This window comes from Lampetra planeri, chromosome 6, assembly GCF_965212315.1.
Source record: "Lampetra planeri chromosome 6, kcLamPlan1.2.h2, whole genome shotgun sequence".
NCBI classification, from domain to species: Eukaryota; Metazoa; Chordata; class Hyperoartia; order Petromyzontiformes; family Petromyzontidae; genus Lampetra; species Lampetra planeri.
Window position 1 is genome coordinate 2,663,756 of NC_136112.1, and position 14,118 is coordinate 2,677,873.

General features: G+C 50.4%; 1 protein-coding gene across 2 annotated transcripts in view; it reads right to left on the reverse strand.

Moving 5' to 3' along the window:
- Positions 1–9,424, reverse strand: part of SFSWAP (splicing factor SWAP) — a 54,120-nt gene extending 44,696 nt beyond the window's left edge. Inside the window, exons 1-4 of one of the 2 annotated variants that reach the window (XM_078595263.1) lie at positions 9,054–9,408; positions 7,031–7,197; positions 4,474–4,626; positions 2,105–2,199 (exon numbers count right to left, since the gene is read on the reverse strand). In XM_078595263.1, coding sequence (XP_078451389.1) covers positions 2,105–2,199; positions 4,474–4,626; positions 7,031–7,197; positions 9,054–9,211 — 573 coding nt within the window. In that variant the 5' untranslated portion in view covers positions 9,212–9,408. Of the gene's footprint in view, positions 1–2,104; positions 2,200–4,473; positions 4,627–7,030 lie in introns of both variants that reach the window. The other variant, XM_078595262.1, reaches the window with a different exon arrangement.
- Between the last annotated feature and the right edge of the window lie 4,694 nt (positions 9,425–14,118).

Here is a 14,118-nt window from a genome sequence, read left to right on the forward strand (position 1 = left end):
CCTGGAGAGCTAATATTTCGCACAAAAGCCATCTTTGTGACCGCTCGACCCCTTCCGGCCCGTCTGCTCGCTCGCTCGCTCGGCGACGAACACGTAACCTCTCTATCGACCATCGTGAATCGCGGCTACGGACCGCGGAGGAGAAGCTCCGCAATCCACGGTCCGGGCGCCAGAATTCCGCGAATATTACAACAACCCGAGTACAAAGCGCCGCTTTGTACTTTGAGGATGGAGATTTCTCAGGCAGCCGCAAAGAAAAGAAGCAATTGAAGGCTTCAACAAAGAAACCACCAAATAGGTGACCCGCGCTTTCACTTTTTTTGCGTCGCTGGCGGACAGTCATGGTCTGTCGGGACAAACCGCAGAGGTCTCGGCGAGCAGCTAAATCACAAACTGTAAATGTGCGAGCCATTATGGCAAGCGAAAAAGTAACTTTATTTTGCGCTATTTATTGAGACGTGAAATTATGTTGTTGTTTGAAAATAGGTTCCCCTTTATAACAGTGGGAATGTGCAAATATGTACAGAATAGAAAAAATACGGGGGATTGATTTCTTTTTTGGAGGGGACGATGCGGTGCCACAATAGTTGGCGCGCACTCAACTTGCAAACCAGAGGCCGCCGGTTGGATTCGATCTCCACCCAGCGGCATAAAAGGGTTCAAGCCGCAGCTAATCCATCGGCGGGTCACGTGCGGTGGTGTGAAACGTGGGCATCTCCAGCCCTTCTAAGATGTCTAACCAGCGGCCGACGAGCAGGCCGAAGGCTCCCTCGAGGAGTTCTTCAGACCTCTCCTCCAGTGTGGGGAGGTGTCACATTGTGCCAGAAGTGGCATGAGCATGGAGTTGCAAGGGGTCGCCACGCCTTTTTGTTTAACATTTCTTTTATATTTATTTTAAACCCGGAAAAAGAAGACGTTCCCGAGGCGAAACTTTTAAAAGCGAAGCGTTGCAGATCACAACGATGAATCTTGCAAACCGAAGGGAGAAGTGGATAACAATGAAGTTCTTTCCAGTAGCAATCCAGCGGGGGGCATTATTTCAAAGCATATTTCCAATTACGTGCAGGTGGCTGCTGCAAGCTCCCTTCACACGCGGGAGCTACCCAATTTGTTTAAATCAACGGAATGGATGCAGTTTCATGTTAATGTAAAACAACGCTCCCTTCGCAGCCGAATGTGTAATTTTAATAAACACTTTCTGGACACGTCTGGAAATTTAAGCGCTCGGCAAGGTGCTGTCCTCGAGCAGCATTAAACCCACAACCGATTCTGCATTTACAGCGAGCGCCGCCGCCACTTCAAAGATTAAATGTTGATATGAGCCACACACACCTATACACGATCTTTTTTCAATCTCTCCAAACTAGATTCCCACTTCCAGGTCCACCCATACACCACCACCACCACCGCCACTATCCTCTCTCTCTCTGCTGCAAGCCCTACAACCCCCCCCCCACCGCCACACCACCACCAAACACCCCAATGTTTAAAATTAGTTTTAACACCGAGCAGTCACGGCGGCACACACAAACTTGGCGGCGACCCAGGCCCTTGGCCCAAACATTTTATTGCGCTGTGCTGCGGGCGGCCGGGGTGGAATTTTAAATGCCGCGGGAAATTACCTCATCACAGGCCCGCCATGTGCAGCGACCCCGTCATTAACCCCTGCTTCCATCAATCTGTTCTGGCACCGCGAGAGCCACGCTCGGCCGTTGTAAAGGTCACCTCACACTGATAACCAGGGAGCCACTTCCTTTCATCTATTTTCACTTTCCTCCCCGCGCAGCAGCCTCCCCCCCACCCCCAATCCTTCCTGTGCCCCCCTCCACACCCCTCCCCCACCAAACCCTACCGTCTCCCTCTGAAGCCCATCAATTTTATCAGTGTGAATCTACAGGGGGTGGGGGGGCTGGGGAGACCGGCCAGACTTGCGATCAAAGCAAAGGGGGCCCAGCCACCATGACGGTGAAAGTAAATGCCAACCCAAGGTCAGAGATTTGAAAATGACCCACTTAACTTCACTCCGAATATATAACGTAACCGGCAAGCATCAATGGCCACAATGGTCGGCGTGCTTAAAGCGATTCGACATATTTGCACTCACCACTTCCATGCCCGAGGGTAATTTAAGCTCTTCTGGGGCAATGAACGGCTCTTCGTTCACCTCCGGCTCGGGATTTTTCTCGACTGCAGGAAAAACTGGCACAAAATTCCCGACAGATGAGAAGAAAAAACACACATCGCATACGATAAAACTCCGTCAAGGCAATCTATAAACTATGGTTATTTCAGGTAAGGCCCACTGAGCTGTATAGCTCTTTTTCAGAAGCGACCTGGCCACAAATGATAGCTCAACGAAGTGGATCATTGACCATGCGGAAATTTATAGCAGCCAATTACTACAAACGCACGTTGATTCTAAATGTGGAAGGAATCATCGGAGGACTCTAGGATTAAAATAATTGACGCGACCATGGGAAGACATGCAAACTCCAAATTTACAGCAGGCATCAGGGTTGTGATCGAACCCACAACCTCCTGTATACCAGGCGAGGTGGTTAACATCTCCAAGCCACAGTGGCGGCCACAATCACGAAGGGGACCGCAGTCAATAGGCTTGCGGGGCGTTTACAAGGGAGCGGCGTGCTTGTTGTTGATGGCGGTGGGCGCACCACACGCCACGGCACAGAGGGAGCATCGTTCTTTATTGAGGCTGCGCACGCAAGAACGTAGCGACGAAAATGTCAAGACTCTTTGAAAAAAGTACGGTCATGGGTTATTTTGTGCGGGGAAGAAAACGCAAGGTTAATGAGAATCGGAGCTGCAACGGTGCATTATAAACTACAATTGGCCTGTAATGCATACAGAAAACAGAACAGAAGTACAATCGTAAACCAAATTGCAGCTTATTGAAAATAATAACTTACACAGCTGCTTTGTCAATCCACCAGCGGATGAAGGCCTCCCCAAACGCAGTGTCAGCAATGGGGGTTGTTTGACCATACCTCACCGTGCTGATCAGTGCGGGTTGGTGAAGGACGGGCGCCATGGTGTAAAAATATTTACTACCTAGCCTGGTATACAGGAGGTCATGAGTTCGATACCAACCCTGACACCTGTATATTTGGAGTTTGCGTGCTCTCCACGTGGTCGCATGGATTTTCCTCCGGGTCCTCTGGATTTTCCCTCCACATTAAAAATCACCATGCGTTCAGAGTATTTGGCTACTATAAGTTTCCATGCGATAATCAACTTCGTTGAGCTATCATTCGTGGCCATGTCGCTTCAGTGGGCCTTAGCTGGTAAAATAAAAAAAATTTAAGTTTCAGCTTCAAGAATTCGAAGGACGAATCAAAATGACACGTCCTCGCTTGCACTTTGGACAATAACGTCGCCTGGCATTTCCTTCCTCACGGGCCTGCAGAATTTCTATTCCTTCTTCCCCTCTGCTCAAAATAAAAGCAACTATGGTGCGCAGGGTCGTCTATTTATATAGCATGTGGGGGGCTGAGGTCGCATTTTTTAGACGCTTAATAACTTCCAATTGCGTTGCGACGTATAAAACACGACCCCAAGTTTTCTCGGACCAAGCCGCTTGACTTAACAACAGGGCCTCCCGGGACGCGAAGCGGCACCCTGGCATGAACGCAGCTCGCGGGCATCTCATTCTTTAAACAACAGTTGCTGGGCACAGACCCAGAAGCCCGTAACGCCAATCAGAGCCAGCGACAGACGGCACCGTTGATGCCGTCGCAAAAAGACGAGAAAGCGTGCAGCCTGGATCGCGCTTGGCTTGGCGACCACCGTCAACGTTGCAGGCTGCAGTGCGCCGAGGCTTTGGGGGTGAAGTGCAAAGCAAAGCTATTGTTGTACTGTACTGCTCTTGTGCCGATGGCCCCTGCCTTCATCAACCCACACCGACCGGCGTGCAGCGAGGTGTGCTCCGAGAATGCCCATGCCCTGCATGGCGTAGCGAGGTCGTTATCCGGCAGTGCATTGGCCACATGGTTGTTCAGGTGTACATAGGAACTAGAGAAACAAGACAACGGCAGTTCAAAGGTCGAGCAGTGCGAGGACAGCAGGAGCAAGAGAAATGCCGAGTTCTTGACCAAGGTGGTTGAACACAGCACGATGGTAATTTGGCCTACTCTTCCACGATTGCCGGTCGTCTTGGAAGAGGCGGGCGTACCCACACTTCATCTCACCACACGCAACCTGCCGATCGACTAACCGCGATGTACTCATTCATACTGCTGGGTGGCCAGAGGCAGGGTGGCGTGGGTGGGGGGTGGGGATGCAGTGATATTAATATCCTTGCACCGGTCGTTTAACTGCATCTGTTGTGCATGCCCGGGTGCGCTGGCCATTACAGCACGGTGACATCCGTGACCGTAGCAGCAGCGGTAGTGGCGATAAAAAAGGGCCGACAAGGAAGCAAAAACGGCAACGTGGTTTCTCTCTGGCCGCCGTTACCGGCAGGTGCTGGCGGCGGCTGGGTTTTGGGGTGCGCGTCCTCCTCCTCCGTGGGCTGCGTGGGGTCGTAGTACTCATCGCCGTAGGAGAAGCCCACGGCTCGATAGGCGCCGTCCTCCGCCAGCTCCTGATGCAGCCGTTTGTACTCCTCCTCTGCGAGAGCGAAGGAACGTGCGCGAGGGGTGGGTCGGTGGGGGGAAAAATTTGCCACGGTCCAACGCGCGCAAGGGGAATGTGACCCTCGGCAAGCCCGTGGAAAGCGCCGCCAGTAAACGCTGCATCGGCATTTAATGCGATGAAACAAAAAAAAACGGAGAAACCGCACGTGCGCACACTACCGCCGAAACGAGAGTCAACAAAAGCGTCGTCGTTTTACGCGAACGCGGCGAGGACAGCGACAATAAAGACAATAACTTCGCAGCCATGCGAGACCAACGGCATTAATGAGATATCACGGAGGTCTGCTGCGGCCCTTTACAATGCCGCAAGCAGAACACTGGGGCAGGGATTTATTGGTCTACCACAGCAACTTTGGGGTACTAAAATTTTTAAATGTTATCTTGGGGACTTGAAATATTAAACAGCATCGAGGGCGAGGAGCCGAAGCCGGTGCTGCCGAGGTTCTGGGTTCGAGGCCAGGTTTCGGATGCCGTTGATTAAGCGCGGATCTCGGTAGCGAGTTCACGGTACTCAGTCTGGTCACCGATGACCGCTCAAAGAGCGATCGTCATTTTAATGCATCTGGTTTTGTACTTTATTCGGCCGAATGATAGCTCTGAGAATTAATAGAACGCTATCGGTTTGACAGTGATCTAGCAATCTCATCGCAGAGCGTAGAGGAACAGTGCCCTCTTCCTCTTGTGGAAAGGCTAAAAAAAAGAGGCAATTGAAGGTTTTCAAGAAAACATGCGAATAATTGCTTGCGTGGGTTAGACAGGACTCACCGTCTCCGTGAGACTTAAGAACGGACTTTGTCCGACGCCGATATTGTTAGAGTAATATATTTGGAAATTCTAAATATATAAAATGATCATAATGTCCACTTAACAGATTGTTGGTCAGCGTTTTGGGAAACTCAGGGTTATTTATGCCCACCAGATCACCCCAATCGTTGACTCGTGGCCAGGTCTGATGGTATTTAAACTGTCAAATATATTCATTGCATACTACCCTCTCTGGAATGGCCAGAGAGATGTTTAATTTATTCAGCCTTGTTCATGAGCCAAGCCTAAAACGAGAAGAGCCCAAAACTTTTGCTTAATCAACTCTCCACTGACTAATTTCGCCGCACGAATCTTAACAACGTTAACATACAGAGGTCATGGGAGTCAATGCCGTTGATGTCGGCCTCCAAGCTGTCACTACTTTCCTGATGCTAGATCCCACGACCATTGCAAACATTACATCCAATTTTAAGGCATGTCGCGATGCATCAATTCATAATCTGCCGCATTCATTACATTTATACAGCATATAAAAGGCGATCCACTCCTCTTAAATTTAAGCCGAGGGACCTAACAAAACTGTAAGAGCGAGAAATAGATGGGAAAACGACGCAAAATAGCAATGTGATGAAGAATAAATCATTTAACCGAATCGTGAGCTCGAATACTATCTTGACCACGACCAGAACACAAATTAGGTCTACGCTCATCTACTCCAGATGAGCTCCAGATGAACTAAGCCTACAACTACATCTCATCCATAATAATTCACAATAAAGTTTTTGGGTTAGATCGCGTTATTTATAAATGTGTCGTAACCCTCCACCACCCGACACGGCCAATCAGCAAAAAAGTGTCACGTTGACAAAAGACAAATAGTTCACTACTTTAGCCCACCGGTATGTTGAAGAGTGAAACTACAACATTTACAATTTTTGAGTACGTTTCGCTGGTAATTGCATCCAGCATCATCGGGCAATTCGCCAGAATGGTTAGGCTCTGCTCTTGCTCCCGGTCTTAAATAGAGCTGCAGCAGGGTGACGTCATAATTTAACTCATCAGGTGCAACGATTTGAGGCGGAGGGGGGGTTATTGTAATTATATACTAGATTGGTAATCAGGCAATTGTTACGATGTGAGTTGTAGATTAGTAATCAGTTGTAATGTGTGTTATTGTAATTATATGCTACGCTAGTATTTATGTTTCCACGTGATAAGCCACCTCGTTGAGATATAATTTGTGGCCAGGTCGCTTCTAAAAAAAATCTAAATAGCTCAGTGGGCCTTACTTGGCAAAAAATAATGTTTATCGTAAAAATATTTAGTTTGTATGCATGTTCAAATTCTTTTGCACCGTACGTAGCCAACCGTGCTAATCAAAGGCGCCGGGGGAAGGACACCAAACTAAACACAAAAAGCAGTTCTATAGAAATGAGTCTGCAATCTAAGAAATTAGTTTTCAATCTAGTTTATCTTAAGACGAGTCAACGACAACCCGTAGAACTTTAAGCCAAGGTGGTCTGCGGATTTAATTTAGTGGGCATCTAATGACCACACCAAGGGGCGGTGTGTGGGTAAGTGGGGTAGGTGGCAGGCAAGGGTGGGGATCACACCATGCCGCGCCTCCTCGTCCAGCAGGTTGGTGGTCAGCGCCAGGTAGCGCTCGACGTCGCACAGCGTCTCGATGCGAACCTCCTCCTCCGAGAGGTCGTAGCTGCGGTTCCACGTGTACTCCGCGTCGTACTCGGAGAGGTCGTGCAGGTGACCCCTCCCGTCGTACCTGCCGGCGGCAGAGGCGGGGATCGGGGGGGGGCCAGGGGAGAGGGAGTTAGCGGTGCTAGGGGGCCTCAGGGACCGGTCGGTCCGGTTCACGTCGATACTTACCCCCCCACCCACTCCCTGCGGCACCTCGAAGCGCGCCAGGAAAACCGGAGAGAAAACGACAAACGGGGAAAAATTGCTACTGCAGCGGGCAGCTCTGTACACTGGAAATCGTACCAACTTGTGCATCACTCCAACGCTAAATGAAAAAACACCGACGCTTATTAAGGCATCTCGGGGCTAACACATCGTGTCACGTCTAGGTAATTATGACATTACGAAGCCACCATCAAATTTAACTCTCGCTATTGGCGAGTATATTTAACTTTCAGGGGGTGAGGTCAGTGTGTCCTAACATGAAAAGCATATCAACATCGTATGTACAGCAGTGTTTTTAGTACGTGGGAAAAAACATTAAAATGCTGTTGTAACCAACATGTAGTCATACAATTCTAGCTCGGTTAGGCATTACAATTAACTGATGGCAATAATGCAAACAACTATATAATCTGGGCAGTGTTTCATCATGGTATATATGCTGTAATACATACTGTAGTTTGTAGAGATATATTGTTATGCCATGTTTAGATGTTTCTTACCGTTACCGCTCGTTTGACCAGTGAACCTGTCACACAATCACTGCAATGCCTCGACCACCTGCGTTAAACCAAAACTCAAACACATTGTAAGTCGAGAAAGTTACAGAAACTTTGTACCCATCCGATTATAGTTACCTTATCTTATTTTGTTATTGTTGTTGTTGTCATTAAAGACGCAAGCGAATTTCTTGTTGTTGTTTGTTTTTTTACAAACATCTCTTTTAATCTTGTAGCTACCGACCGCGAGTTTGTGTGTCTCGGGGCTGATTGAGATATTCTGATGAAAAGGACTTTACAATGCATGGCGCGGGCAGGGAGGGAAATGTGGCGTGGTTGGCACAATGCTTTAATGGCATTGCATTGTTCACCCTCTGGCGAGGTGTTAAGATTCCCGTGCGTGGCTAACATCAGTGGCGAGCGAAAGCCGAACCGGTTCAGGGGGCCACTCAAAGTTCACCAAATCCCGCACCTGACCAGCGAGGTCCAAACGACCGCAGGAAGACCGCCTTCGTTCATCCAGCAGTGGATTAACGAATATAATTGGTAATAGAAGACTTCGGTTTCTGGGAGATAATCGGTGAATGGGTAAAAATAAGACTTCGGTTTATATCGGAGGGGGTAATGTGGGCACTGCCGCGATTTTAACACAACCGCAAGTGCTATTACTTTACGCATTGCCAGACACACAATCTCAGGCAGGTATCTACAACATGAAGATATATTTGTGTTGGTGTTTTTTTTAGCAGCAGCAGAAGCCGCGTTTTACTTTGCAACAAAGGTTTAAATTTAAAGAAAAACCCCACGAACCCGAACTTTCCCACGGAATTCCCCTCACGAAAACAATTGTCGGCACCGGAGCACGAGCCTACGGTCTCGCCTGAGCCATCCCTGCGGGCGCGAGGCGCGGGCCTACGGGCAGGGGGAACCAGGCAAGACCGGTGGTCGCGACACATTTAACGGAGACGTGGGTAGGTCCAAAATGCGAAACTAAAAACATCATCATCAGCAGCAACGAACTTGGCGTATAAAAACAACAAAAACATTTACAACCGCAGCGGCGAAGAGAGAAAGTCCGCGATGCGAGTCGCGTTTTATCGGCAGTTTTGTTTGCGAGTGGCGGGTTTTTTTATGTATGTATATGTGTGTGCGAAATGTTCGTTCGCTCGTTCCGGGGCAGGAAAGGAGAGGGGGTGGTGAGGGGGGGTTGTTGACAGACCTATCCATCCGGATGGACTCGTCGCCCATCCACGGAATGAGGTGGACTCCTCTATCGAGCGATCGCGCTCTCTCGTCGTCGCGAAACACTTTGCACGCGTAACCGAACACCAGGAGCTCGTCCTTGACGCTGCCCGGCGTTGCCATCGCCTTTGCCATGAGCGGCGGAGGAAGGCGGGCGGGCGGGGTGAGGGGGGGGTCCCTTTCCGACACCGCCACACCAGCGGGAACGAACAAAAAACGCAACAAATTGTGTTTAAATTGTGTTTTTTTCTCCCCGTGCTCGACAACGCGATTATATTTCCTAGTCGAGATGGGGGGGCCTACAGAGCGCGGGCGCTCGCGCGGAGAACTGAAGGCCCTTCCCGATTGGACCGTGAGGTCGGTCGCGATCTTTGGCCGCTCATTGGTTGCAACTTGCGGAGGGGGCGGGGTGTGGAATCTCAACGGGGCTGGTCGCTCGGGCCCGCGTGGTTGGGGAGTTGGCGGGAGATGAGGGGGCTGCGCGTCTGCGGGTTCGAATCCAAGTCCCGGCGCTTTGTGATAATGTGATATTTAATAATAATAATAGAAATGTTATCATGATTGCATGTCATATTTCGCCCTCCCCCCAAATCTAAACATTCGTTAATAACACTGCGGCCTTAAAATAACAAAAAATATGAATGTATATATAAAATGCAGCATCACCAAATGAGTCGTGTAATAATTAGTTTTATAATTATTGATTTTCAATGTTTACATTTTTTAAACCCTGTATTCATTTATTTTCAATTATTGCCCGTGGCCAACCCAGGACCGAAGCCCCCCCCCCCATCCCTCGCCCCCCCCTCGCCCCCCCCTCCTCCCACCCCTCGCCCCCTCTCCTTCCACCCCTCGCCCCCCCTCCTTCCCCCTCCTCCGCCCCCTCGCCCCCCCCTCCCCCCACCCCTCGCCCCCCCCCCCTAGCCCCCCCCTCCCCCCACCCCTGGCCCCCCACCCCACGCCCCCCCTCCACCCACCCCTCGCCCCCCCTCCTCCCACCCCTTGCCCCCCTCCTCCCTCCTCCCACCCCTCTCCCCCCCCTCCTCCTCCCACCCCTCGCCCCCCCTCCCCCCACCACTCGCCCCCCCCTCCCCCCACCCCTCGCCCCCCACCCCTCGCCCCCCCTCGCCCCCCCTCCCCCCCACCCCTCGTCCCCCCTCCACCGCTACGAGTCTAATAAACCGAGTCCTCAACGTGGGTCGGAGGAATCAATGAGTGAAGTTCTTGAAAACAGAAGCACTGGGGAGCCGAAGTATTAATGATGTTTTATTTTGTCGGTGGGGGGGGGGGCTTTCTGTTTAGGCAAGGGAGATGACAAGACACAGAGATGTCTAGAGAATTGAGATTGTACAGATGAGAGAGGTGTAAGTGAAAGGAGAATGACAGAAGACGTTAACATGAAAGAGAGATACAGGCATGACCGGGATGAGAGAGATTAATTAACTGAGGCTTTTTAATGTTTGTTAAGCTTTTAAATAGAGCTGAATTTTCGCACACCGTTTTTTCCCCTTTAGAATGTAGGTTTTTGTAGCCACTATAATGATCAATACTAGTTTTTGGGTTGGGTCACGTGGTGGTAGTTGTTGGGTTGGGTCACGTGGTGGTAGTTTTTGGGTTGGGTCACGTGGTGGTAGTTGTTGGGTTGGGTCACGTGGTGGTAGTTGTTGGGTTGGGTCACGTGGTGGTAGTTGTTGGGTTGGGTCACGTGGTGGTAGTTTTTGGGTTGGGTCACGTGGTGGTAGTTTTTGGGTTGGGTCACGTGGTGGTAGTTGTTGGGTTGGGTCACGTGGTGGTAGTTTTAGGGTTGGGTCACGTGGTGGTAGTTGTTGGGTTGGGTCACGTGGTGTTAGTTGTTGGGTTGGGTCACGTGGTGGTAGTTGTTGGGTTGGGTCACGTGGTGTTAGTTGTTGGGTTGGGTCACGTGGTGGTAGTTGTTGGGTTGGGTCACGTGGTGTTAGTTGTTGGGTTGGGTCACGTGGTGGTAGTTGTTGGGTTGGGTCACGTGGTGGTAGTTTTTGGGTTGGGTCACGTGGTGGTAGTTGTTGGGTTGGGTCACGTGGTGTTAGTTTTTGGGTTGGGTCACGTGGTGTTAGTTTTTGGATTGGGTCACGTGGTGTTAGTTTTTGGGTTGGCCCATGTGGTGTTAGTTTTTGGGTTGGGTCACATGGTATTAGTTTTTGGGTTGGGTCACGTGGTGGTAGTTTTTGGGTTGGGTCACGTGATGGTAGTTTTTGGGTTGGGCCACGTGGTGGTAGTTGTTGGGTTGGGTCACGTGGTGGTAGTTGTTGGGTTAGGTCGCGTGGTGGTAGTTTTTGGGTTGGCCCATGTGGTGTTAGTTTTTGGGTTGGGTCACGTGGTGGTAGTTGTTGGGTTGGGTCACGTGGTGGTAGTTGTTGGGTTGGGTCACGTGGTGTTAGTTGTTGGGTTGGGTCACGTGGTGGTAGTTGTTGGGTTGGGTCACGTGGTGTTAGTTGTTGGGTTGGGTCACGTGGTGGTAGTTGTTGGGTTGGGTCACGTGGTGGTAGTTTTTGGGTTGGGTCACGTGGTGGTAGTTGTTGGGTTGGGTCACGTGGTGTTAGTTTTTGGGTTGGGTCACGTGGTGTTAGTTTTTGGATTGGGTCACGTGGTGTTAGTTTTTGGGTTGGCCCATGTGGTGTTAGTTTTTGGGTTGGGTCACATGGTATTAGTTTTTGGGTTGGGTCACGTGGTGGTAGTTTTTGGGTTGGGTCACGTGGTGGTAGTTGTTGGGTTGGGCCACGTGGTGTTAGTTTTTGGGTTGGGTCACGTGGTGTTAGTTTTTGGGTTGGGTCACGTGGTGTTAGTTTTTGGGTTGGGTCACGTGGTGGTAGTTTTTGGGTTGGGTCACGTGGTGTTAGTTTTTGGGTTGGGCCACGTGGTGTTAGTTGTTGGGTTGGGTCACGTGGTGGTAGTTGTTGGGTTGGGTCACGTGGTGGTAGTTGTTGGGTTGGGTCACGTGGTGGTAGTTGTTGGGTTGGGTCACGTGGTGGTAGTTGTTGGGTTGGGTCACGTGGTGGTAGTTGTTGGGTTGGGTCACGTGGTGGTAGTTTTTGGGTTGGGTCACGTGGTGGTAGTTGTTGGGTTGGGTCACGTGGTGTTAGTTTTTGGGTTGGGTCACGTGGTGTTAGTTTTTGGGTTGGGTCACGTGGTGTTAGTTTTTGGGTTGGCCCATGTGGTGTTAGTTTTTGGGTTGGGTCACGTGGTATTAGTTTTTGGGTTGGGTCACGTGGTGGTAGTTTTTGGGTTGGGTCACGTGATGGTAGTTTTTGGGTTGGGCCACGTGGTGGTAGTTTTTGGGTTGGGTCACGTGGTGGTAGTTGTTGGGTTGGGCCACGTGGTGTTAGTTTTTGGGTTGGGTCACGTGGTGTTAGTTTTTGGGTTGGGTCACGTGGTGTTAGTTTTTGGGTTGGGTCACGTGGTGGTAGTTTTTGGGTTGGGTCACATGGTGTTAGTTTTTGGGTTGGGCCACGTGGTGTTAGTTGTTGGGTTGGGTCACGTGGTGGTAGTTGTTGGGTTGGGTCACGTGGTGGTAGTTGTTGGGTTGGGTCACGTGGTGGTAGTTGTTGGGTTGGGTCACGTGGTGGTAGTTGTTGGGTTGGGTCACGTGGTGGTAGTTGTTGGGTTGGGTCACGTGGTGGTAGTTTTTGGGTTGGGTCACGTGGTGGTAGTTGTTGGGTTGGGTCACGTGGTGTTTGTTTTTGGGTTGGGTCACGTGGTGTTAGTTTTTGGGTTGGGTCACGTGGTGTTAGTTTTTGGGTTGGCCCATGTGGTGTTAGTTTTTGGGTTGGGTCACGTGGTATTAGTTTTTGGGTTGGGTCACGTGGTGTTAGTTGTTGGGTTTGGTCACGTGGTATTAGTTTTTGGGTTGGCCCATGTGGTGTTAGTTTTTGGGTTGGGTCACGTGGTGTTAGTTTTTGGGTTGGGTCACGTGGTGTTAGTTGTTGGGTTGGGTCACGTGGTATTAGTTGTTGGGTTGGGTCACGTGGTGTTAGTTTTTGGGTTGGGTCACGTGGTGTTAGTTTTTGGGTTGGCCCATGTGGTGTTAGTTTTTGCATTGGGTCACGTGGTGTTAGTTTTTGGGTTGGGTCACGTGGTGTTAGTTTTTGGGTTGGCCCATGTGGTGTTAGTTTTTGGGTTGGGTCACGTGGTGGTAGTTTTTGGGTTGGGTCACGTGGTGGTAGTTGTTGGGTTGGGTCACGTGGTGTTAGTTGTTGGGTTGGGTCACGTGGTGGTAGTTGTTGGGTTGGGTCACGTGGTGTTAGTTGTTGGGTTGGGTCACGTGGTGGTAGTTGTTGGGTTGGGTCACGTGGTGGTAGTTTTTGGGTTGGGTCACGTGGTGGTAGTTGTTGGGTTGGGTCACGTGGTGTTAGTTTTTGGGTTGGGTCACGTGGTGTTAGTTTTTGGATTGGGTCACGTGGTGTTAGTTTTTGGGTTGGCCCATGTGGTGTTAGTTTTTGGGTTGGGTCACATGGTATTAGTTTTTGGGTTGGGTCACGTGGTGGTAGTTTTTGGGTTGGGTCACGTGATGGTAGTTTTTGGGTTGGGCCACGTGGTGGTAGTTGTTGGGTTGGGTCACGTGGTGGTAGTTGTTGGGTTAGGTCGCGTGGTGGTAGTTTTTGGGTTGGGCCACGTGGTGTAAGTTTTTGGGTTGGGTCACGTGGTGGTAGTTTTTGGGTTGGGTCACGTGATGGTAGTTTTTGGGTTGGGCCACGTGGTGGTAGTTTTTGGGTTGGGTCACGTGGTGGTAGTTTTTGGGTTGGGTCACGTGGTGGTAGTTGTTGGGTTGGGCCACGTGGTGTTAGTTTTTGGGTTGGGTCACGTGGTGTTAGTTTTTGGGTTGGGTCACGTGGTGTTAGTTTTTGGGTTGGGTCACGTGGTGGTAGTTTTTGGGTTGGGTCACGTGGTGTTAGTTTTTGGGTTGGGCCACGTGGTGTTAGTTGTTGGGTTGGGTCACGTGGTGGTAGTTGTTGGGTTGGGTCACGTGGTGGTAGTTGTTGGGTTGGGTCACGTGGTGGTAGTTGTTG